At 32.6% G+C, this 27,155-nt stretch overlaps 2 protein-coding genes across 2 annotated transcripts; one reads left to right on the top strand and one right to left on the bottom strand.

Moving 5' to 3' along the window:
• The first annotated feature begins 4,824 nt into the window (after positions 1 to 4,824).
• On the top strand, positions 4,825 to 17,675 carry LOC148272237 (uncharacterized). The gene is given in 3 exon segments (XM_088240312.1): positions 4,825 to 4,867; positions 16,911 to 17,061; positions 17,064 to 17,675. Coding segments are annotated over 3 exon segments (468 nt in total). The 5' UTR covers positions 4,825 to 4,855; the 3' UTR covers positions 17,369 to 17,675.
• Positions 17,676 to 20,744: 3,069 nt separating this feature from the next.
• LOC148272236 (uncharacterized) lies at positions 20,745 to 22,678 on the bottom strand. The gene is made up of 2 exons (XM_088240311.1): positions 22,625 to 22,678; positions 20,745 to 21,465 (listed from the first exon to the last, which is right to left on the bottom strand). Exons 1-2 carry the CDS (start codon positions 22,634 to 22,636, stop codon positions 20,995 to 20,997), a joined length of 483 nt encoding a protein of 160 aa, XP_088096437.1. The 5' UTR covers positions 22,637 to 22,678; the 3' UTR covers positions 20,745 to 20,994.
• Positions 22,679 to 27,155: the final 4,477 nt, after the last annotated feature.

The following is a 27,155-nucleotide window of genomic DNA, read 5'->3' as shown; positions in this document are numbered from 1 at the left end:
TATTTTAATATATAGTATATTTATTATTTATATAGTTTAAACTTCAAACCGTCGTCGCTTTATTACAGTATTATTTAGTGAATACATATAATTGGATGGCAGGCCCTACTATGTTTACATTTTATTTATATATATATTTTTTTTAATATTCATTTAACCTGTACATCTGTTTGTATTCGAAATAAATAAAATGAAAATTTATTTACGAGGAAAACAAAAAACAAACCGACACGAGCGCTGACTTAGAGGTTACACACGCGTTGACTTGCGATAACTTAAGCATGTTCATTATTGTTCATTGTGGTCGCTCAAATGCTTAGCATGTTTTTAAGCACGTCGATAGTTATTTGTGATTAAGCTACAGGTGTAATATGTTAACACGTGTGTGTGTCATCGATCATGGACTATGAACCCCACGGGTATATGATTAAATTGCAAGCACATCGCTTTATATCTAATTTAATAATTCTTTTTAATTGATTCAAACGTGTCTACTACTCGTGGGTGCACATCGGTAGTTAAAATTTCAGATGGCACATTTCAAACTATAAACCACGCCTTTTTACAAGACAGCTACGCGAATTAATTGATTGTTCATCTATTGTGGCTCAACGATTTCGCCATCTTCGACAATTAATCAAACAATGAACCAACCTTCAAAATAGCGGAAATATTTTACATCTAAATTAAATATGAAATATGAAACCCACATTCGTAGCGTTAATATTAAATAACATTTAATGATCTCTATTGTTTTGAGATAGACATAAATACATATAAATAACGCGACCTTAGTTTAGGCGAACACAGGTACTCACGCAAATGTACAGAAAATACTTATTAATTTATTATTTTTATATTTTTGTATTTCTCTTTTAATCAAAAATAGTGATCGGTCACTGGAGTGTCCCGCGCCAGGGGAATTTATTAAAATCATTTTCCTAAATATATATTTAACAAAATTTTGCTTTATACATTTATCCCATTAGAACTAATCAAAACACTATTTTTTTCCTATTTTGCGCAACCCCCCTCCATTATACAATTCTTAATAGCAATTATATAGTGTGAATACTTACAAATTGTCCTTATGGACAATGGAAGCAGGTTGTACGCTTTATTTGTGAAGCCAAAAGCGTGTTATTTTATTTACTGTATTGTTTTTTAATCTGTTTTTTTTTTTAATATGTTATATCCTGCATTAAAAAGAAATCGTATTGAATTACTTTGGGTTGTATTTTATCTTTTAATATATTACTTTTATTTATTTATTAAAAATCACCCTTAACCCATTCAGACCTGAATTAATTCTTGTGTGAATAAAGTACATTTTTAATTTTGTGTGTAATTAGGAATTATTTAATTAATTTTCGTAGTTTTAATGTTTTTTTTTTATCTTTCGTGCTTTAGAAATTATTTTGCGTTTATTTTTTTATTAATAATTGGTCTCAAACTGATAATCAACCTACAAAGTTCATTTAAAATGTATTTTAATCTTACAATGTCTGCCTTAAAACAGGTTGTATTTAGTTAGGCAGACTAGACATGATACAGAGAAATCTGTTACCTAAAACATGTAGTAGACAAAGTAATTTTAATTTTATTTTTTTTTAACATAGAGGAAAAACATTATTGAGAAAGGAATATGGATGTTTAGGCATTTACAGGGCTAATGACCTGTCATTGGCTGGTTGGCCACTTTACACACTGTGTAACATTCACCATTCAGCCCATGTTTAAACATCCACATTTCCATCTGTTGACTTTTGTGAAGTAAAGGAGCTGAAACCTTTATTATGTGGGTCTTACAAGAGAACAAATCATTTTTTTTTTATTTTAAAAATGTTTGCTGTTTCATGCAAAATAACTTTACATCTGCATAGCCTTATTGAAAATGATTTCATAGTGATGTGAAAAAGTTAACTTTGTCAAAAGTAACGCCTAGGTTTTAAGTAGAATAAACTTATTCAATTGATAAATTATTAATAAAATGTTTTTAGACCTTGGGTTTTCTAGATAGATAAAAAGAGATGTGGTAGCATTTTTTTACATTTTAAAATAATTTATTTCATTCCTTATTTTGCCGCCGCTCAGGAAAAGTCACTAACCTTGAAAATAACAGTTTTGAGTTAAATTTATTACTACCCAATAAAAACTGCGTAGTGCAGTAATCGGAGACAACCCAAGAAAATTTTAAGCGCTGGCAGATTAAAGGAAAAAAAGAAGGTAATCCTCCCTAAGGGGGCAGATTCCCATCGCTATTGCCAAGCATCAAAAAAAGCATTTGAATACATTTTTTATATCCGATAGTTACATTCCTTCAGGACGCCACCAATAACAAAGAAACGCTATCTTTTCAAGTGGAAATTTAAGGAACGTCGCTGGACTTCCAGATTAAAAGGAAATAGCAAGGACTTATATTACCTTTTTATACTCTTTTGGATTGTATAAGTATAAACTGATATTATGTATTATCAAAAAAAGTTTTCCCTTTTATATACCGTCCCAAATGAGTTTTTTAAAATTATATTTGAAAATTAAAAAATAAAAATAAAACGAATAATAGAGCATTGTTATTGATTTTCTGTTTCCGGGAAGCCAACTGACAAATCGGCCGAACTGATGGACGCGAACTCAATACGTCATAGGCAGAGTAATTTCAAGAATGCGAACTTACGATACGACACATAAAAAAATTGGCTTAGTTTGATAGCCTGTTAATAAATAAAGAAATAAAAAAAACTGCTGATGGAATATAAAATAAGCAGTTAAAAACAATGTAGTTTTATTCATACATTAATTTTATGAAAAATGACAAAGTAAGTGCTTAAAACATAAATTTTATGCTTTGTTTTCATATATTTTTTACCTCAACGGGAGGAATAAAAAACATTACCTTTCATTAATAGGTGGGATGAACTATTCTTTATAAAACCACGCAGTAATGAAACATAAATTGGTGAGAAAACAATAACAACCTTAAACCTCTTAATACCCCTTCACCGCGCTTATTTTCTTGCCTACTCTTTCACAGAAATAGCTGCTCGATTGTGTAATAATCTACCCACTAATGTTAGAGATGCCCCTTATTTATTTTCAATCAAGATTTAAATATCACTATTAAAATGTTTGAGTTCTTCCTTTCTCCTTTTTTTTCTTTCTATCGCCTCTCCTCTCTTTATAGTATAGTGTTGGTTTTTTTTTTAAAGTTAATTTTTGTTTTTAATTTTGTATGAAATCATAAGATTCTGCATAATTACCGAGAATATTTCCATGTACATGTAATTTTCTCAAACTTAACGGTTTGAGTAGGTAGGAAAAAATTGCTTTAAGGCAATATATGTTTATAAAGTGTTGAAAAAAACATAAAAACTAAGTGTTTTAACAGCACAAAACGTATGTTCGTGACCTACAACAATTAGTAACATCATAATTAAAAAAGTAAAAACAACTACAGCACATCATTATACTTACAGAGTTTTTTTTTTAATGAAGTTAATAATTTATTTTTTTTAAAGAAGTTTTTTAATGAACAAAGGAAATAAAAGGTGCAGACAGGAATACAACATATTTAAGAAAGATGTGAAAAGTTATATTCATAATTCCTTTTTGTGTAGCACCGATTAAAAACACCGTTTATATATTTATTTTTTTTGTAATTTATATGTTTTACTGAAAATATTTACTAATTAAAAATAGAATAAACAAATTATTGTAAGACGTCACTTACGTACACAAAAATTGTTTCATTCTTTTACGAAATGGGAAACGTTAATGTAAATATACAGGGTGTTCTTTAAACCCTGTCACATCCGAAATCACTATGATCAGTATAAGCAAGAAGGCACATTGGCACATGAAAATAAATTTTTAGAACGAATAAAATTTAAAAAAATAAAATATTTAAAAAAACAAATGGTGGCTAACTTCTGCAGGAGAGAAACGAGGAGGAGAGAAGAGGGAGTCTGACACACCGTTAACCACGCGGCCGCGCCCCCCTTGCTTCTCCCCTGCAGAAGTAAAAAATCATTTGTCATTTTGATTATTTTATTTTTACAAATTTTATTCGTTCTAAATATTTTTTGAAATATGCCAATATGTCTTTTTGCCCATACTGATAATCGTGGTTTCGGATGTGACAGGGTTTAAAGAACACCTGTATATATTAAATTTATATTAAACCTGTATTTAATTGTAATGTTACATACTCATATCTTTAATCTGAATAAACTATAAAAAAAATATATGTAAAATTTAATTTAAAGTAGTTAAAAAAATTATATTTACGGTACCTATTTTACGAACACATTTTTTGTAAGCACGCAGTCACCGGTACAAGAGTTTGAACGAAATTGTTGATAAGAACAAATCTAGAAACCTTAATCCCATGATAAATTAATCTTCAATCATTTGATAATTAAGTGGAGCACTATCAAAACAAACTTCTGAATTAAAACGTTTAGATTGTTGTAACAAACGCACGCGCAATGCAAAACCGACACAATAAACCTTTTCGCATCAACCAAAACTACTTTCGATTTCTATAGATGCTTTCCATAAACATGTGCATTGTATTATAATATCTAGCAAGTGGGGACAATTTAACATTGTGTGGATGCAGAGACTTGGTAGAAATGCACTGTCTTTTCTTCAACGGTGTTAACGTGTCTTACGAATGAAACGAGCTTTTTGTTGTTTGAACCTGGTTTTCAATATGTTGATTAGGTGTTGTAAGGTTTTCGGAGTGTCCTTATCCCCTCCACTTTATCTCCTAATTGAATATAAAAGCTGGTTGTGGATTTTGAAAATTATAAGCAGTTTTCTCTTCTGAAAAGGCTAACGTATCACAGACAAGATGAATCCTATCGTAAGTGTCCAATTTTCTCATATATTTTTACTACAAAAGGTTTTTCGTTTAAAAAAAATATTTATGTAAATATAAGAGAGTGGAAATTTTTATGATAAGTTTTTTCATTTAATTTTGTGTTATTATTAATTACACAAAATTAAATGAATTATTAACACTTATTTTATTAGAGTTATGTGAAACTTTTTTCATGCAAACGTATTTCCGCATTTTCTTCCTAGATTACGGCACTAGAACGATGATTTTTTTCACACCATAGATTTTTACCATCAATGTATACATATAATTTTGTTTTTTGATAAATTGATTTATTATGGTTATTATGATAACTAAAACAATCCAAAAACCTTTAAAAACGTCAAGTTTTATTTGCTGTCTTCGGACGTACGGTTTAAAAATACTGTAAAACTCCGATTATTTGGATTAATTAGAGCCAGATTTAATTGCTTTTGAAATAATACTGCGAATTGTAATCACATTAAAAACATATTTAAACGTGTCCAGCAAAGTTAATTGCATCATTTAATTAAAATTAAAAACATCTCTATTTGTTATTTCCTGATAAATATAATGATATTATTATTAGATAACTGAGTTTTACGGTGTGATAACTATTTTTGAAAAACGAACAACCCGACACGGAAAATTTCTTTCAGAAACTATTTCTAAAAAAATAAATACAATCAATTTTAGTTAGGCTTAATCAGTCCGACGTGCAGTTGTTGCATTTGCGAGAAAGTGACAAAAAATTAATGTTGAAATACCTGTTCATCAAAATTAACTGGCACCATATTCATTATATTTTATAAATTTACTGCAAAAAATTAGTATGCATATTTAAAAACAGTGAATCTATATAAAACTAATTAATGTAAAATGAAAACGGAGTATTTGCTGTTTATGATAGTCTCCATTTAACATGGCTCAGCCTGTTCTAAGATGGAGATTTTTTATCTTTAGAGCATAAGTAGTCCTATAATAATAAAACAATAACATAAAAAAGAAAAACTAAAACTACTTAATTGTAAATGTCTAGCTATTCAAATGTAAGAAATTAAAATTTTTATTATACAGATATAAAGTATATATATGTGCCAAGAATACATGTTGCTTAAAGATAAATAATAAAGTATAATATATAATAAAAAACAGTATCTTAAGGTTCTGGATTTAAACGTTTCTAACACTATAAACAAATAAATTATTTTACAATAATAAATCATAAAGTTTTTACGAAGTGAAGGCGTGTTCAAATTAAATACTTTATCTTTTAACAAATTGCAACAGGGATGGAGAATACCTCAATGAAGGGAATATAAAAGTCTAGGCATTTACAGGGCTTATGACATGTCATTGGCTGGTTTAAGTGGTCACTTTACACACTATGTAACATTCACCATTTTGCCTCTGTTTGAACATCCATATTTCTTTAATTCTTCCATTTGTTGATTTTTCTGCTTAAACGTTAAACCGTTGTTCAGCTTAAAGTCGTCAAAGATTAGCGCATTTGCCAACGGTGTTAAACGTCTTATGTTCGATTACTGTGCCACCAGAAGTAAAAATTTGCTATTTATTAAATCTTCTAAGAGCAACTTTTGTTTTTATGCTCCAAGGTCCAGAAAGTGTAGATTATTAAATTCGTGACACAACTTAGATTTCTTAGGGATAGATCTTCCGGGTTTCGTAGATCTCTTTGCCATAAACAAAGCGTGGGATGAAGATAGATTGACATGGGTTAGCTCTAAATTTTGTATGTTGATCATGTTCTTGATTAAACATTTAACTTGCGAACTACCTAGGGCTAGAAAAAAAAATTGTGTATACAGCGAAAAAGTTTTACAATTCACTTTCAAATAACTTAAAATATATAGAAAATATTAATATCGTGGTTATACAAGGAAAAGTGACCATTTTCAAAAATGTCGAAATTGAGACTATTGACTTTTTGACATTGTTTTAGTATGATGCTTGAATGGTAAAAATGCCAAGTCGATCATACACTCAAGAAAAAAATAGTTTTTAAAATATGTGACCATTTGATAGAAGCTCACAGATTTTTAAAAAGTAAAACTGACCAACACACATAGTCACTTTTATAAGTAAATTTAAGATCCAGAGAATTGGCCAAGTAACAGTTAGTAAATTTTACTTGTAGGTGATGTTACCAGTGAAGAGTTAGTTAGAGTTAGTAGTTTGTAAGTTAGTATACGTTTTGTATATGACAGATGTGGTTTTTATTTTAAGGGCAATTAATTAAATTTATTCTTTAGATTGTTACGTAACACTTCTTAATTATTTGTTATTTTTCATTTATTTTGTATTTCTGTATTTATTGAACCTTTATAAATATTTTAAAATCCCAAAAACATAATTTCTAGTTATAAAATAAAATACTATCTCCCTCAATGAACGATACAAAAATGATTATCTGCAAAATTTCATGACATATTTTACAGGCAAAATTTAAGTTTTTCAATTTTTTTATTTATTTAAAAGTGACAATGTTTTTAAAATACGTTAATGCTTTACATTTAAGTTGAAAGTACCGTACAAATTATGTAAAATTACCAACCACCTACTTGAAAAGTCTGATCTTTGAGAAACAATTGAACTCTAGAAAAACACTAAAATGGCTCCCTTGAACATTATTGATTTTTTCACTTGTTTAATTTCTCTTGTATGTCCACGATATACATACTTACACACTGTGTAACATTCACCATTTTGCCTATGTTTGAACATCCATATTTCTTCAATTCTTCCATCTGTTGATTTGAAATTGAAAAATGGTTTTCAGGCGTTGCCTGGTATGTGAAATAATTCAGTCAGATGAATCTCTTCACAACAATAAAGGTTTCAGCTCTTTAACTTTACTAAAATCAACAGATGGAAGAATTGAAGAAATATGGATGTTCAAACATAGGCAAAATGGTGAATGTTACACAGTGTGTAAAGTGGCCACTTAAACCAGCCAATGACAGGTCATAAGCCCTGTAAATTCCTTGACTTCCATATTCCCTTATTTAAGGTATTCTCCACCCCTGTTGTAATTTGTTAATCTTGTACAAACGTTTCTTCATATAATTGTTGTTATTATCATAAATACTGATAGGAGGAAAGTGGAATAATGACTTTTAAGATGGTTCAGCAGATCTGCAGTTCCTCGGTCATCATAAAACTTGTTATGGCATTCAGTCTCTTTTCTCCAAATTGATCAGCATAGTGAATATATTTCACATTTTTAATTATACACGGATTCATTAGGTCGACAGTACTACACTGGTTACGCCACATTTACTATATGTGTGTTACATGTTAAATTTATTTGCTGCCTACTGGGCCCTGGTTCAGATGTTGCGATTCTTACTGTGAGGAGGTACCGTATTTCTGTCTCCGGCCCAACATAACAATACTTTATTCAAATGCATACAACAAAAAAAGAACAAAAAAATGAAATAGCAACCTAACTGTCATCGTATGCGCATGCGCCTTTGATATTCTCACCGCAATAGCAAATAAGATATTTTTGCGATCAATAATTCACTCAATCTACAGTGTCGTAAAATCGCATTAATACAAAGTTACTTTCATTTAATGAAAAAAAATGTAATGTAATAAATTTTAAATCTAGAAAAAAATTACATAAAATAGATGCCTACATAAACAAAGAACAACTAATTGAAATTGAACATGTTCAATATTTAGGACTAAAAATAGACAAACAATTTATATGGACAACTCACATCTATAATTTAATTAGCGAAACAGTAAAACTATCGAGTCATTTTACAAAAATAAAAAAGTTGTTCAAAAAACGGAAAAAATATTATGTATGAAGCCTATGTCAAATCTAAAATATGTTAAATGCAACAACTATGGGGAACAGGAAACCAAAAGGATATAAACAGACTACAACGATAGCAAAATAAAATATTGAAGCTAGTACATGACCTCCCATATCTAAAACCAACTAAAGAACTCTTTTAAAAAATTTAACAGTTAAATGCTCATGAACTTTTTTAACTAGAACCTTTTAAACTTATTTATAAGTTAGCCACTGATATCATTGTAGACAAAAAACTACATTTTGAAAAAAAATGTAATAAAAATATCAGAACAATATCACATACAACATTCCAAAACAAGACAAGAACAATCGATACTTATAAATTAAGGACTGAAATTATACAATAAACTACCAGACATGTGTGAAGTAAAAATTCAAAAATTCAATTTTGCTTTTTGTTTTTTCTTCTAATCAAAAAGCTGATCTATTTTATTTTACTTCGGATCGACACAAATTGAACTGCGTATATTGATAAATAAACTAATTAAAATCGTTAACAAATCTAGTCAAATCAAAATATATTATTCGTAAATGTATTTGCATTTCAAATTCCGTAATATTAATTAAATTTCCTATGTTAAGTAGCGGATTGAAGGAGCGGTTACTTTAAACCAGTTGATAGTATTATGAAATGGTTTATATAGACATTGCTATAAATCACAGCTTGCATTCCAAACCATTTTATCTCTCCTCCAGTATTATTTGAAGTGCAATTTCAATATACAGAAAGCTATGTCAATATTTTTCTAAATTAAAAATGACAAATTTGAACAACGATTAAATCTTTGTAAAATGTATTTAATATGTGTTTTATCCATTCAGTATGCTCCTATATAACAATAGTGTTAATATGGTGAACCCTTTTAGTAAAACTAAAATTCGCCGCCGATCAGACAAAAGTCACTAACCCGAAAAATGACAGATTTGAATTGTATTGAGTTGTTGCTCGATCCGTGAAATTATATTCTTTAAGAAACATAAGTCACCAAGTTACTTAGTTAGATAAAAACAACATAAATTTAAATTTTGTTGTTAGTGAAAAACATTGATGTGACTTTAATTAAAATTTTTATAAACTTAAATTACTAAAGGTAGGTCGAATTTATTTATAGTGTGAGAAGATTTTTATCATTTTTTAAGTATGACAGTTTTCTTCCTAAGAACAATTTTCTTTTTGTGTTTAGGTATTTTAACATATTACAACAGAGATGAAGAACATTAAGAGAAGGTAAGATAGAAGTCCAGGCATCTACAGGGCTTATGACCTGTCAATGGCTGGTTTAAGTGGACACTTTACACACTGTGTAACATTCACCATTCTGCCTATATTTGAACATCTATATTCCTTCAATTCTTTCATCTGTTGATGTTCGTGAAGTTAAAGAGCTGAAACCTTTATTTATGCGGGTGAGATTCATCTAATTGAATTATTTCACCTACATACTAGGAAACGCCTGAAAATATTATTTTTTCAATTTCTACTTTCACAGCCTCGCACCTCTGTTGGGTAGTGTGTTTTTGAACAATACGTTGAGTATTTAAATTCTCATTAACAAATGCGTGTCAACTAAATTTATCCCTCGTCGATAATTTTATCAAAGTTGATAGAATTCTCTATAATATAAATGAAACCCCAAAAATGTACATTCAATAAAGTTTTTGCTGCTCGATGTACAATAATGATAAAATAACATCTAATTTAGATACCTCAGAAAAGTTCTACTATCGTTGTTAATAATAAATAAATAAAATGAAATGAAAAATATTAACTAAATGTTTTAAAATATTTGTGTATAACCACTTACCGACTTTTCTTTCATTGCATTGCAACTGTAAAAAAAGTATAATTTCATTATTAAATACAATCCAGTATACGGAAAAAATAATTGAGATATAATATATATAGTGAAGACACTATCCAAATCCGAGCTAAAAAGTCGTCCCAAAGGACGGGGATTGACCAGCGGAGATAGCAAATATTGTCATGTCGACTTTGAAAAGCAAAACAAGTAGTACAGAAAAAAGCACGGAATGTTAACATCGGTCTATTGTAAGTTCTATTCAGTATGTCGCTTCCTTCCGCATACGCGTCACCTTTGTTTGTCGTTTTGCTTTACGCCCGACTAACTGAGAAGGACGGAGACAGAAGATGATTCGCGAATTGTAACATATTAATAAGACGTTTTTTGACATTAAAATAGCTATTTTAAAGAAGTATTGATTAAGATAAGAACAATTCTCGCCTGTGAAAGGTTATACTATCGCTTTACCAGATCGATTTACGCAGCATTTTAGCGTGCATATAGGCATTTTAGTAATTTCGAGGAGAAAAGTATCTGGCGAACGCTCGCAACAGACTTAAGTCCGTTCTATCAAGCATATACCAATTGGCCGCAGATTGCGGGAACATATTTCGAACGTTTATGTTTACTCTAGTTATATACGTCAATCAGAAAAAAAGGTAATTAGCATTGATATATGAAATGCAATACATACAAAAATTATAATATGTTTACACGTTAGGCAGCGAGTAAAAGATTTTTTTGAGTTAAAGTGAGTCAGATCTACTCAAGCCATAAACTTGGAAAATCTCCGGACTGTAATATGAGTTATAGCTCCATTCAATATATTTTGGGCGTATTTATTTATAAAACTTCAAAAATAATAAAAGAAAATTCGACCAACACAAATCTTACTCACAATTTTTACGTATTTATTTTATTTTATTTTTATTAACATACACGGCATAATTGCCTTTTACAAATTTATAATATAAACATATTAGGTTTGATATTTTTTAAACTACATATTTGCACTCAAAACTAAGGAACAATAATCAAGCCTACAAATTATATAACATAATATTAAAAAAAAAAAAAAAAAAGTTTAAATAAAACAAAAGTTTGAAATAAAAAGTATACGAGAACTTTAAAAATTAATATTAAAAGTAAATCAAATTTTAAACATAATAAGGTTTATAATAAAAATATATATAAAAGAAAAAAAAAAACAGAAAATCATATATGAAGTAACTACATTAAATATGATTACTGCTCATCTTTGAAAAAGTTTATAAGGTTTGTTCTATAAGAACAATACCCCACATTAAATATATCCGATATGTGGGAACAACTATTGCCGAGTTCATGAAGTCGGCTTATTACGGCATTACAATTATACACTGTGCGTGAGTTGTTACTGCAAAACGGTGGCACCCGCCTAGTTATCCTTCCAGGCACCCTGAAGTTGACGAGTGACAAAAGTTCTGGGCAATCCCATATAGAATGCACAATTTTATACAAATTTAACAGGTCTATAATTTTTCTTCTATCGTATTGTTAACTATTCTCCGACGTATAAAGCATTATGCATAATTAAAACCATTTTTCTATTATATTGTCATGGAAAATGTTATAATATTTTACCTAGGAGTATATACATCCATTAATTATTGAGCTTGACATGAATTCCATGATATGTTGTTGTATTTTTGATAAAATTGAACAAATTACTGGTGCTTTGTAATATTTAAAGTTTTTTTCACTACCGCATATCAATTTCTGTATTCACTAAACATACAATCTCAAATAAGCCTCACATATGGTTTTTGTTTAATAATAAAACAACACTTTTACATCACTTTAAAGTCAACCGAAACAATGCACACAGAAATAGTATTGTTGACAAATTTGTCCATAGAACGAAAAACTGTCACAATAAATTCATAGACATTCAGAAACCATTTTTTTCGAACCATAGATTTATTGTATTCATTACTCATAAAAATATTTTGCGTATTGCATTATTATTTTGCGTTGTTAAACTCTATGCTAGAGAATTGGAATAAAAAACTACTATTATTTTTTATCAAATATCGAGGCTTTACTGACAGAATGCATTTAGTCTCTCTTCTTGAATATGCCTCCGTGGTCTGGTCTCCATTCTATGTCAATCGCATAAATCACATTAAATCAGTCCAACATCGTTTATTTCGAAAAGTAGCGTGGATGCTTGGACTAGAGAGAAGTAATTATTCTTATGCTTAGAGTCAATGTTAAATATTTCTAGTCTACAAAAACGTAGAACTAATATTGATTCCATATATGTTCGGTATACTAAATGGTATAATCGATGTTCCATCATTACTGGGACAAGTAAAATTCAATATTCCGACTCGTAGGTTGTGAAACGATGAAATACTGTTAATCGATCAGCATAGAACAAACTATGGCCTTAATTCTCCAATCACCCGTCTTTATCGTATTGTTAACTCAAGACAATATCTGAACTTTTTTGGTTTAAGTTTACAGCGATTTGAACGAGCACTAAATAAAATTATGTTCCTACGAATTTTAATTTAATTGGATTACTATTCTACCTTAGATAAGAGAAATACTTGAAACGTTTTTTTAAATTTTATTAAATAACTAATTATTTTTTTTATTGTATCATTCTATTGAGTCATAGATCATGATCTCAACTTTGCTACACCATGTATTATTAAATAACTTCCCTGTATTGTGTTTTTTGACATGACGTCGCTTTAGTTCGTTTTTGTCCAACAGACATTTTTAACGAAATTGAATTTAGTGCACTGGAGTTATGAAAAAACGTTTATTTATGAAATTCAGATAAAAAAATGCATTTTATAAATTGTTTAAGGGGTTTATGTATAAAATATTTTACTACGGCGCGAGAGCGTTTGGAATATCACCCCTGTACGGCAATGAATCGTGTCGGTGACTTAAGAAGAAACGCTGTCTGAATTTTCTTCATTTTTATTTTATTAACAAAACGTACAGTCGTAAATAATAGGTATTAAAAACAACAATTTTTTAACATAAAAAGACCAATTAAGATTTCATAAATTATGCAAAAGATATAAACATTAAATGTGACAAAAAAAATAAATAAATAAGAAATTCAAGTGAGAAAAGAATAATTGTTAACATTTGCGTTTTCCATGGAGGTTATCGTTGGTAATAAATTAGAATAAATAAAAATACCGAATGCACACTCCGAGTCATCCACGCACACACACATGAACGCACATATGAAACATATACATTACATGCGGCATATATACATAGCATGAACCACTCAAGATGCACATTCAGCAACTATCCCAAATAATCGACCCCATGAAGAAATTTTCTGTATAAATGCAACGTTCATTCAAAAATGTCTACATCAATACTGAGTCCATTATAATTTCCACAGGTACGTCTAATGAATGAATTCGATTTATAATTGTTTTTACAAGTTGGTTTATAAAATACCAACATATAAACGTCTCTCCGAAATTTCTTCATCAATTATGGCAGAAGAGCAATATTGTTTGTACGTTGTAGACATTTACCATTAGCTTGCTCTGGTAGTTTTGATTTTTTAAAAATTGTTTCTTGTGGGAGCTGGACCATCTAAAAACCCTTAAAAGCGCCCAGTTTTATCTGCTGTCCTAGAACTTACAGTATACATACATGATACTTATTTTTAAAAACGTACCGACACAGAAAATTTATTCTGATACACTTTCTTAAAAAAAAAAATCAGTTCAGCTTTGGGGTGCGGTAATCAGGAATACGAGACCGTGATTTTGTCGATTTTAGTTAGGCATCAGTCTGACGCGCAATTGTCTTTTTCACACAGTACCGGGGAAACAACTGCCAGAGAGTGACGAAAAAATAACTATGATCAAATACCTTTTCATTGAATTGCTCTGCCACGCATATCTTTTTAAGTGGTAATGACCAACGTATAAGGTATGGAAATATTAAATTTATTATGTTTGCTGGTGTGTTGTTTAATATAAATCTTTTGCGACAAAATTTAATACGCAAATTTATTATTTGTCATAGATTAACGTGCATAAATTTATCATAAAATATTTGAATAAGGAACTACAAGGATAAAATTTGAAATGCCATAAATTAATCTAGCTTTTTCTCGTAACTGATAGAACATAGTACGTTTAGTATATTTTATCTATGATCTTGATTAAATGCAGTTATTTGAATTGTTATTTTGGGAACATAATTTGATTCAAATAGAGGTTAATAAATGAATTAGATACCTATCAAGAAATCCGTAGGAGTTAAAATCCAGTGTTTTTATACAAACATTTGGATAAACTCAAAATATTGTTGACAAATTCTACTTAATATTAGTGATAAACACAATCCAATTTACAAAATAATACAATTTGGAAATTTGAAGAAAATATGACAAATGCCCAATTGTAGTAATAATTCAGATGATGGACATCATTAATCTTATTCTTATTCTTAAAGGTGGGAGTCAGTGCTATACAAGCTCCTGACGTCACTGCGACCTGTGAAGATCTATTATGACGGGTCTTTTTGAATAGTTCTCGCCCTCCAAGCCCAAGTCTTTAAAGAGCTTGGCTACTGTGTAAAAGACGAGAGTTCTCATTTCGGTAAATCTCCCGCTTCTAGCCCAGATCCGTAAAGTATTAGGCTATTAGATATGGGGCGAGCTCATCCTCGGGTTTGACCAGTGGTTTCCCGAGGATGAGGCTTATTTTATGATGTAAAGCATTTTATTTACATAAAATGTGTACAGGTGTTTCTTCGTCTGCACTGCAGAACCTACGTCTAGAAGTTTTGGAAAGGTTCATTCTAGCAAAGCGGTTGTTCAATCTGCAGTGTCCTGTAAAGACTTTAGTGATAAGCCTCACTTGATTTCGGCTGAATTTTATTAGGTCAAAAGCAAACTTTTGCCCGTACCCTTTTATCAGTTTGTTTGCATGGTGGTGGTCAGGTACTTTTTGCCAGAGAATTACGCTCTGCTTCCTGGCCCATGACCTAAACTCGTGACGAGGAGCACATTTAGGCAACCCACAGTAGAGCTTAGGGCCTGTTGGAGCTGTCTCAGCTCCCAACTTTGCCAATTGATCAGCTGCCTCGTTGCCGTCAATGTTTGAGTGCGCAAGTACCAAAATTAATGTCTCACTGTAACACTCACTGACACAATTAAACGCCCATAGGCATTCCAAGGTTAATTTAAAATTGATCTCGATAGAGCTCAGTGCTTTTATAGCAGCCTGACTGTCTGAGAGAATGAAAATTGTTTAGAATTTATTTGTCTGCTAAAATTTTCACATGCACAAACGTAAATGGCATAGACTTTCATTTGAAAGACAGCGGGATAGAGCCCTAGGCTAATGGAAAATCTTTTAGAGGGTCTAACTTCGTATATCTCAGCACCTGTTTGCCCGTATTTCTTGGAGCCATCGATGTACCGTTGCCTCCAAAGTACAAATTGTTAATGTTATTAATTATTTGCATACAACCACTTGCCGACTTTTCTGTGTCTACCAGTTAAGAAACATATCCGTCTCTTCATCAGGACACCAATTAAACTAACATACAAAGTCCACTATACATCTTCACAATTGTTGTTTCATAAAAATATAAAACCAACATGCCGATTGGAAAAAACGTGATTTAAATAGACAAACCTCACATGCACATATTAGTTTATGAAAATGTTTAACGTTGTGGGAGAAATAGTTGAAAAAAGTGAGGTTAAGATGAAAGACGGGGCGTGAGCTATAGAGTAACAATTACAATGGAGCATCGCATAATAGGCTATATTGAAAGGTTGTTTAATTATTTATTTAAGGGACATTATTTTTAAAGCCTTCCTCATGTGAAATATTTCCAAAATATTGACATTTAATCCATTTTTACGTAAGATTTTAACTCCTGTATCTTTACTAAAGTCATGAATGAAGTTAATTACGTGATTTGCGAATTCGGAAAAATTGTTAAAACACCTCATGTGATCTTTGACACGAATATCAACATTTTTGGATGTTTTTCCAACATAAACTGAAGGACGAGAATTGCATTTTTATTTGTACACCCCAGAATAATATAAACTTAAAAGTTATGAAATAACAATGTTTACGTTATTAAATAATCAAAAAAATTTTTTTTTGGATATTATAAATATCAAACATTGATTTGAGTTTTCTTTATTTGTTTTTTTATCTTCTAAAAATCGAACGATTGATCTGTTTAAAAACACACTTACAACTGTTGTCCGATTTTCTTAGTAAATATAAATTATACGATATTATTAGACTTAAATCAGAAATTGTAAATTAATTTAAAAAATCAACCAACTCGATAAATAAATTCAAATAATATAGCATTTAAATTATTATTACAGTATTTCACTACTTTCCTGTGCATGAGCGCCCTGGTGACTGCCAACCCATGGATAAGTAACGACGACGGACAGAGGAAGGGAGAGGGTCTGGCCGAGAGCCAGGACTGGGGCCAGTGGAACGGAGGCCACGCCGCGTGGGCCGCCCCCCCTGCCTGGGCGGCTGGGCCCACGGCGCCGCCCCCCTGGGCCCCGACGGCCGCGTGGTGGACACCCCCGAGGTCGCCCAAGCCAAGGCCGCGCACCTGGCCGCCCAGGCCGCCGCCGGCGCGCACGCCGCCTGGGCGCCCGCGCCCTGGGCGCCCGCCCCCTGGGTCGCCCCCGTCGTGGCGGCCGCCTGGACCCACGGCGCCGCCCCCCTGGGCCCGGACGGCCGCGTCGTGGACACCCCCGAGGTCGCGCACGCCAAGGCCGCCCATCTGGCCGCCGCCGCCGCCGCCGGAGCCCACGGGGCGTGGTAACCTCCCTGACTGACTGATCTTGCCAAATGCACCGACCCGAGTCGCCGCCTTTATCCTTGTCTACGATATATTTTCCGCGTTTATACAGTATTATTTTATGTTTGTAATTATTATTTGTTTATTTAGTTTGTGATACAGCAGAAAAATATAAAAAAAAGAGTTAATTTATTTTGCTGTTTTTTTTTATGTTCCTTGTAATGCAGTGGTAAAGTGGCAAAGGACCATCATACAAAGCATAATTGCTAGGATAATTCTTCCTGAGCAATAGGTCCCTCTAACCATAAATATTGAGAATAAAGAAAGTAAAAAAATAAATCTATGACAATTAAAGTGTTACTTTCCAAAAGATAATATTTCCTAATTATCTATAAGAAAAAAAAGGTTGTCGGCCTCGTGGTGTAATGGATAGCGCGTTTGCTTACCATGCAAGAGATCTCGGGTTCAATTTCCGACATGGTTGGTATGAAATATTTATTTATAAGGGTGTTTTTGCACTTGAAAATATTTCAAATTTCCTGGACTGTCGCCTGAAGCCCAGGATTGATCATCTAACCTTCACGCCACAAAAATAATAATATACGCTGCAATTGAAATATCATTGTAGTGCCCCATAAACCATTAGGGGTGGAAAAATAAAGTGTGTGCGTACGTGCGTTAGAAGAGATTGTAAGTAAAAATCCAGGTGAGCACACTTCATCCATTCTCTACTGTCACATTCGGTTGAAACTAGATACATACAATGCTTTTCAATCAAATAATGAAAAAAACATAAGTTATAATATATTAATACACGAAGACATGTCCTGGGCCCTAAAAAAATGCCCAAACGTTCAGTGATGTAAAATACACAGTGTGTAAAATGGTAACTTAAACCAGCCAATGGCAGGTCATAATTTATTTAATGTTAGTCAAAATTAGTATTTTACCACTTACTGACTTTTTATTGATTTTAAAGAAACAAACAGTCGACAAGGATATCCTTCTTCACAATATTTTAAATAATCCCACTTCGCCTGTTTATCTGAGAGAGCTCATCCAACCTCTTTCACAACACGGACTATCTTTTCGTTCTAGTAACGAGAGAACCCTTTTAATACCCTGTCATCGCTCTAATTTTCTTGTCTCCTCTTTCACAGTAGTAGCCGCTCGATTGTGGAATAATCTACCCACTAATGTTACAGACGCCCCCTTCTTTATTTACATTTAAGTCAATATTGAAATGTCACTATCTAAATATTTAAATTGTTCCTTTATCCTTCTTCTTTCCTTCCCATCCCCTCTTCTCTCTTCATAGTATAGTATTATATATTTTTTAAATTATATTTTTTTTGTTAATCTTTGCTTTTATTTTTTGTATAAAATTGTAAGATTCAACATGTCCATGTATTTATAACTTTCTCAAACTGAACGGTTTGGGTGGGTAAGAAGAAATTGCCTTTAGCCAATATGCCCGCCCTTATATATATATATATATATATATATATATTATATATATATATATATATATATATATTATATATATATATAAATATTATATGTATATAAAGTGTCAAATAAATAAATAACATTAAAAAAAATACAGTTTAAAGACAGACTAGCAAAGTTTCTAAATAAGAATCATACATATTATTAAATTGTGTTACAACAAAAGGGTGTGTTTATGTGCATTTGTATGAGAGTAAGTGTAGATATGTGTTTATGTGTATTAGTGTAGGAGTAAGTGTTCAGGTGTGTGTAAGTGTGAGCATCATTAAAAAGGAAGTGGGATCGTATGGCAGCCAGAATTAATGAGTCTTAATTTATTTTTAAAATATATTAATAGATGAAATAAATGCATTATAGTTAGAGCAAGAACAAAAGAGGAAAGAGTGGTCTGCATAGTTAGTGCTATGTCTAACGGTTTCGAGACGTACCCGTCTCTTTGTCAGGACACTCACTACACCAACATTCAAATACTAAAATACACTATCACCTTTACCTTCACCATAGTATACATAGTGTTTACGAAAAAAAAAAATATATATTACATGGGATGCAGACACCACCATGTCCGAACATGCATTAAAATTAGGTTAATAATATTCGGCGATATGTTGCAGAATTTTTGGTGGTGGGGATTAGAAAAGGGAGGGGCTAAAGGATTGAACGTTACACGGTTGGTTAATTTTTAAATGAAAAAGTGGTATGGTTGGTAAATAAATATTTGTTGCAAGAGGCAAAATTAGCAGTTCACAGTAGAGCAAAGTGTGGAATTGGAAAGATAATTATAAAAGTAGGTTAAATGCTCTAGAAATGCGATGTTAGACTGAGGCATTATTGACAAAATCAAGAAAGGGGAGCTGTGTTGGTTTGAACATGCAGATGCAGAAAACGGGGAAGATCGTTTGACTCGTGCATGAGAAGATGTATTAATGTAGAGGAAGCAAGATATGTATGCAAAGAAATAGTGATATGGTGTTCTATCTTCTCTGCCTACCCTTATGGAGAAACGACGTGATTCTTTGCTTGTGAATAATTTTATTCTATTTTTATTTTTTTATTTTTTCTGTACTAGTCTGACGTCGCGATGGTTACATCGAAACCCGGCCACTAGTAAAAAATATTAATAAAAATGGAATAAAATTAAATACGTATTCAGATTATTATAATTAAAATGCAGTTTTACCAAGCTGTCAGTAGAAAAACTCAATCTAATTATTGAGTAAACAAATGACTTTAAAAATAAAAACCTTTTCTTACTATGATTTTTTATCTTTTCTGCATTTTATTAAGTGATAGTATTAATTTAACCACATATTTTCTTCAAAGGTTTTTTTTCTGTATAAAATGCGCTTTAATATTCTTCACTGAAATACATTTTAAGTATACCTGTATATTTTGAACTCATATGTTAACATGGTTTTTATTTTTCTTCTTCTTCTCTATTTATTATTATTTTTGCATTTAAGTAAAATCATAGAATTTTGAAAGATTCCAAAAAGTACATTTTATAAAATTTAAACTTAAAGCACTTACTTTGAGGTTATTCATTATAGTAAAATAAATATAAAACCAGAAAATAAAACACATAAATTAGACCACTTGAGAATCTTAAAAATTAAAAAAGGGATTTATAATAAGAGAAAAAAAGTAACAAAATGAACAATATTTCCTTTAGTCCACTCCTGTCTAGTTTTAAAGATCGTATCCATCTTAACCCTGTAATCCCATGGGTGCGGAAATGGAAGTTTTAATGGAATGGAAATTAAATATTTGACTGATGAGATTTCTTAAAAATATTTAACTTTCGATTGGAAAATTTGGATTTTTTTTTACACATAATATCTTTTACATATTTTTTCCTTATTGATGTAGGTAGAAGAAGTAAAAAAATAACTTTATTATTTTGAGCATATAATTCTATAAAACAGAATTTCGTTTGAAAATACTTTATTTTGTTTACATTCAAAAATATTTTTGAACAGTATTAGAAACACTGCGCAATAAAAAGAGACATACATATTAAGAAAAGAATGATAGACTTAAATCAAGTTAATTTACAGACAGATAGTATTTATATTTACAAATTATATTAAGGTATTGTAGAATATTCTAGATTCAGTCAGGGTATTTGTATGAGGGTGCGTTTACCACGCTCCAGCGGCGGACTTAGCGGCCAAGTGGGCGGCCTTAGCGTGGGCGACTTCGGGGGTGTCCACTACGCGACCGTCGGGTCCCAGGGGGGCAGCGCCATGGGCCCAGGATCCAGCCCACGCCACGGAGGGAGCGGCCCACGCGGAGGGAGCGGCCCAGGCGGAGTTAGCGGCCCATGCGGAGTTAGCGCCCCAGCTGCCGGCGGCGGCCTTGGCGGCCAGGTGGGCGGCCTTCGCGTGGGCGACCTCAGGGGTGTCCACTACGCGCCCGTCGGGCCCTAGGGGGGCGGCGCCGTGGGCCCAGCCTCCCCAGGCCGCGGCGGGAGCAGCCCAGGCGGACTGTGCCCCGTTCCACTGCCCCCAGTCCTGGCTCTCGGACAGACCTTCTCCCCTCCATTGTCCATCATCGCCACCTACCCAAGAGTTGGCGGAGGCCACGGCGACCACGCACAGGAAAGTTACGAACTGAAAATTATTTATTCAAAATTATTTTTTGTGTGATTAAACCAATTTGATAAACATGTATGCATTACATGACTTCAAGTATGGAGCATTTTTGAATGGGAGAAACAGTGGTCAAGAAGCCATTCAGATGTTGTCCTACCGAAGCATGCTTATTTTTTTGGAGTTACAATCATGGAAAGACACATTACCCGTGATGAAGTATTATACTTTTAAGACTGAAAAAGCACACATAATGATAAAAGTGTAATTACTTTTGAATATTATTATAAAATACAAAATTTATTGCCTTAGAACGGGGAAGTTATCCCTAGTTAGGCAGTTTAGATGAACCAACAGCAAAAATAAAAAATATGTATGTTTACTTTTACTACATAATTTATTTGTTGTATAAATAATTACTTGTTAATTGCTGTAATAAATATGTGAAAAATAAATAAAAAAATTTTTTTTAAAAGAGCTGAAACCTTTATCACGTTGGTGAGATTCATCCGACTGAACCATTACATTAATTTTTTTAAACAATTTTATAATAAAGCATGTTTTTCTAGCCTGATCTATTGTAATACGGGCCCAAAAAGATAAGAAATATGTTTTTATATGAAGGGAAGCTTCAGGTCTACGTATATATAATATTTTTTTGCGTTTCTTAAACTTGGCCAAGAAACGTAATTTTTTAAAAAATGATAGGAAGCTCATTTTAAAATCTGGCACCCGTAAAAGATACGAAAAAAAGTGTTCTCTCCTGAAAAGAGCGAGGTAAAAGACCATGATCAGGAATAGAAAAATATTTTGGTGCGCAAGGGTTCTGAAGAATCTCAAAAAGAAGTGAGAGAGATTGAAAGCTTATGCGCTGATTAAATCAAGCCACTTAAGTTCAATGCAGAAGGGTGAAATTATAATACAGAATAACTGAACATTAGTATTAAACTTGCTAAGCCCCGTATGAAAAGGCTGTGCTAATTGGATTAGCCACATTCATATAAACAAAAAAAATACTCGCCAATCTTTGTACGGGGTGGCCCTTCATGATGAAATTTCAAAACGAGAAAAAATAATTCATTTAAATGGTTTTCTTTGTCTAAGCGGATTAAAAATACGGACAAATTTATAAGTTTTCATTTAAGCTAATTTAAATTGATTAAATAATTTTAATACTCACAGAAGGATTCATTGTTGTTGAATGTATGTAGTTGCCTTTTCGGTGACGAAAACTGCTTGTGATTTCCTCAAGTTGTGGCAGGCTTTATATACGTAAGCTCGAGGGGAGGGGAGAGTTTTACGGAAATATTAAGCTGCCATAGATCAACGGAAAAAGCTCAGTATACTTGCATAGAAATTTGACAACTAAATTACCACAGATTATTTAGATCACAAACTCATTAATCACCTAGGCCGATTTAAATATAGCTGCAGTTTAGTTAAAATAATTAATTTATATCATAAAAAATAATATTTTGACAATAGATAAACATTTTTTTTATTTGATTCTATAATGTATTACAAGGTTATATTCTTGGGATCCTGGGTTTGATTCCTGACAGAAAGGATGAGGAATATTTATTTGATCAAACCACAATGCTTTATTGTTCCTGGACTAGTACCAGAGAAGTGGGACTGATCACCTCAAATTCATATTATAGATGACCGAAACACGCTGCATTTGGTTCGCAAATTCAGTGTCCTATGCACCATCAGATACAGAAAGAAGGACAATGACGATTTATTTATTTTTAGGCAGAATTTCGAATGTTCAAAGTCTGTAAAGTGGATAAATTTTAGACAAAAAATTTATTTTATAGTAATTTTTTAAAATTATTTTACTAAATCGTGTCATCTATTAACAAATATTTTTTATTAAAAAACTGAAAAAACCTTTGTGTTTGCTTGTTTGCTTATCTCAAATAAACTCCCGTGAAACGGTAAGTCGTAGAGACGTGAAATTTGGACACGTCATTCTAGATTGAATTTCCAAATCAACAGAGCTATCATTGAGCCATTTTTTTTTTACCTTCCTGGGTATAGAATTTAACTTTTTAAGGGTGAGTCATAAGGACGTGAATCAAGACGAATTAAGATAGGCACAGCCAGGCTTAGTACGGGGATTCCTGTAGAGAGGATAAGGAAGGGAAGGGAGAATACAAAAAAAAAATCTTACTGTACCTACCCGTGAAGCTACAAACTGAAAGCTTAATGCTAATTTCTATTCCGTGTGTTATTTGAATGGTATGGGTCTTTCAATTAAGTATCGTAACACTAACAAGACCTACGGATTTTAGCATCATATAATATTTTACTTATTGGTATATGAAATAAACAATACTGTCTGGAACTGCAATTCTTGGTAACAAAGGTCTACGATGCATGCGAGGGAAGCGATTTGCAGATGAATGTCGATACATCGAATGTGATGGTTTTTGAAAGAAATGTAAGTGTGACGAAATGTGGAATCACTGTGAACGAAGTTATACTAAAACAAGTAGAGAAATTTGTGTATCTGGGAAAAATGTTTACTCGGGATGGAATGACTGAAAGATGTTGAAAGGAGGGTGAGTGCCGGGAACAGAGTGAACGGATCACTTAAATCAACCTTGGCAAATAAATGTTTGTCGCAAGAGGCAAAATTAGCAGTTCACAGCGGAGTCCTGGTCCCGACCCTGATGCATGGGAGCGAAGTATGGACTTGGAAAAACAGGGATGAAAGTAGGCTGAATGCGGTCGAAATGCGATCTCTCGGGCGAATGTGTGGTAAAACTATGTACGATAGATACACAAATGTCGAGATCCGTACCTTGTGTGAGGCTGAGACAAAATCAAGAAAGGAGCTCCGCGCTGGTTCGGACATGTAGAACGAATGGACAGCGAAAGAACGGCTAAGAACATTTCCAATGCGAACGTTGATGGATGCAGAAATAGAGATAGACCGAGAAAGGCATGGCATAACCGAATCTAACAAATAATTGAAGATGGAAATCGGAATAATCGGCGCGCGTGCATGAGAAGATGTATGAATGTAGAAGAAGCGAGATCTGTATGCAAATATAGAGACTGATGTGGCGTTCTATCCTCTCTGCCTACCCTTACGGGGAAACGGCGTGATGGTTTGTTGTTGTTGTTTTTGTTGTTGTCTACACATCCTTGTATAAACCTTTATCGTTTACAAACTTAATAACTTGGTTTTTTCAGCAGCTAATTCTGTATTAGTCCAATTAAAAAATACATTTATTTATAATTGTTGATTCCCTTTCGTGCTGCTACGGATATTCTAATCCATCTTCTCAACACATCCTGTGGTCTTGTCGCTTTCCCTCTCTTTGTGAATGTCGAATGGAGCTTCTCGCTACTATCCGTGGCCTTTTTAAAGGTCCTGTCAAATTTACAGATCTGGCGGCTTCCAAAAAGAATGTCAAGGCTTTAAAACAGTTTTTTAATCATTTCAGCAATTGATCATGTCCAATAAATTTAATCGCAGTCAGTGAAGAGTTTGCTTCCTTCTTCTCTCAATCCAATGAAGTAAATATTATGTACTTCTGAATTACCTTCTTTCAGCACAAAAATACTAGCGAAAGTATATTCCTTCACATACCCGAAACCGTTTTAAAGACTGTGGGTCTTCCTATCTGTTTCATTCGTGCAAGAAACAATGTTTTTTTGTCAATAAACGAGTTACTCTTTTCAGATTTTCTATTTCATATATCGCGATATTAATTGTATTCAATTCTACTATTTTCACTGTGAGTTTGAAAAATTACATATTTCAAACACAAATTATTATTTGTGTTTGAAATATGTTATTGCATAAAACTGTATTTATTTGTATCACAATAGCCTCTGCCTATCATAGTAATTCAATTAATTTATTAACTCTAGATTAAATTATGATTATGACATATTTTTAATTTTTCTAACTTCGGCGCCCTGCATATAAGTCACCAAAAGATAAAACATTTTAATCATGCACGTAGCACCGCTTATTTATGTAAAGGTTTTTAACGACATAAATTTTATCAAGTCACATTGAAAGGATTATAAGTAGGTACGTACTACCTTTGTCTACAATGTTAGGTCTGTAACACAGAAAAGTGTTCAGAAACTAAAATACACGCAACGATCCATGGAAAGACAGATGCTCGGTGTATGTCTAAGAGACAGAATAAGAAATGAAGAAATCAGGCGCCGAACCGGAGTCATGGATATTGTGGATCATTCTTCAAAATTAAAATGGCAGAGGGCAGGACACGCGAAGCTAAATGATGGCAGACGGACACTTGGAATAATAAAGTGGAGACCTCGGGCAAACAAAAGAAGTGTTGCAAGGCTACAGAAAAGATGGGTCGATGACATTGCCTCTATAGCCGGTAAAACATGGATGATGAAAGCGGGTGATAAGAAGGAATGGAAGAAGCCTTTATCCAGCAGTGGAAATAATAAGGCTAAAGAAGAAGGTACTGCGTTTGACAATTTCAACACCAAGGGTTGACAACACTACTTCTTCTTCTTCTTCTAGTGCTTTGCCGGGTCCCCCCGACGTTGGCGATCACTACAGCGAAAGCAAATGTATCTGTCCTGGGCTAATTTTACATTTCGCAGCCAGGACGACTGCTTATTGATGTACTCCCCGTAGTGATTCCTGGGAAAAGATGACCAGAGTGGTTTCCCGTTTCCTTCTCTACTTTCTTCAATGAAAAAGAAAAAAATACCAAAGCAAGGCTACCAGATGACAGAGACCTCATTCGGAAAGCTTTTCTCGTTTGGCAAAAAGCAACAAAACTTAAGTCCTCGCCACACAATCTGCCATTTTGTGTCCTTCGTTTTGGTTGAGATATCGGTCTTAACATATAACCTCAAACACGTGAACCCCGGGAAATGAATTCAATCAATATAGATCAATATAAATATTTGCATTGTTTGATTATAATGAATAATTCATTATGTTGCGCTATCGTCGGTTATAGTACAATATGTTCCACTCACATTCACCCAATTTTACAGGAGACGGTAAAAACATTTTCTCTCCTATCTTAACTAGTAATTGACCCTAATTTAATTATTGTCACCGTTGTTTTAATTAGGTAGGGACAAGTTGTGGTCCCGCGGGACTCCGAATCGGGAGGTCCAAAATTCGAATCCCGCTATTCCACGGCTTGTTTCCTATTTTTAATCACAGTTATTTTAGACTTAAAGAAAACTGTGCTCAAATTAAAATATTTAAGATGTTCATAGAAACACAAACATTTTTTTTAAATTCCTTAAATTAATGGAAAAAATTGTTTTCCCATTACCGATAATGAATAACTGGCATAGAAAAAACATTCACATTCGATCACTTCTTCACAATATTTTAAATAATCTCACTTCGCCTGTTTATCTGAGAGAGCTCTTCCAACCTCTATCACAACATGGACGATTTCTTCGTTCTAGTAACGAAAGAACCCTTTAATACCCTTTCATCCCTCTAATTTTCTCGCCTACTCTTTCACAGTAGTAGCTGGTCGATTGTGGAATAATCTACCCACTAATGACAGAGGCTTCTTTATTTAAATTTAAGTCAAGATTGAAATGTCACTATCTAATTATTTAAGTTGTTCCTTTATCCTTCTTCTTTCCTTCCCATCCCCTCTCCTCTCTTCATAGTAGAGTGTTTATTTTTTATATTCATAGTATAGTGTTGATTTTTATTTTGTTAATTTTTG

This window comes from Micrasema longulum, unplaced genomic scaffold (genome assembly GCF_059751315.1).
Source record: "Micrasema longulum isolate JH-2025_06_02 unplaced genomic scaffold, ASM5975131v1 h1tg002420l, whole genome shotgun sequence".
NCBI classification, from domain to species: Eukaryota; Metazoa; Arthropoda; class Insecta; order Trichoptera; family Brachycentridae; genus Micrasema; species Micrasema longulum.
The sequence above is the reverse complement of the archived record's forward strand: the minus strand, read 5'-3'. Positions and strand labels throughout refer to the sequence as shown.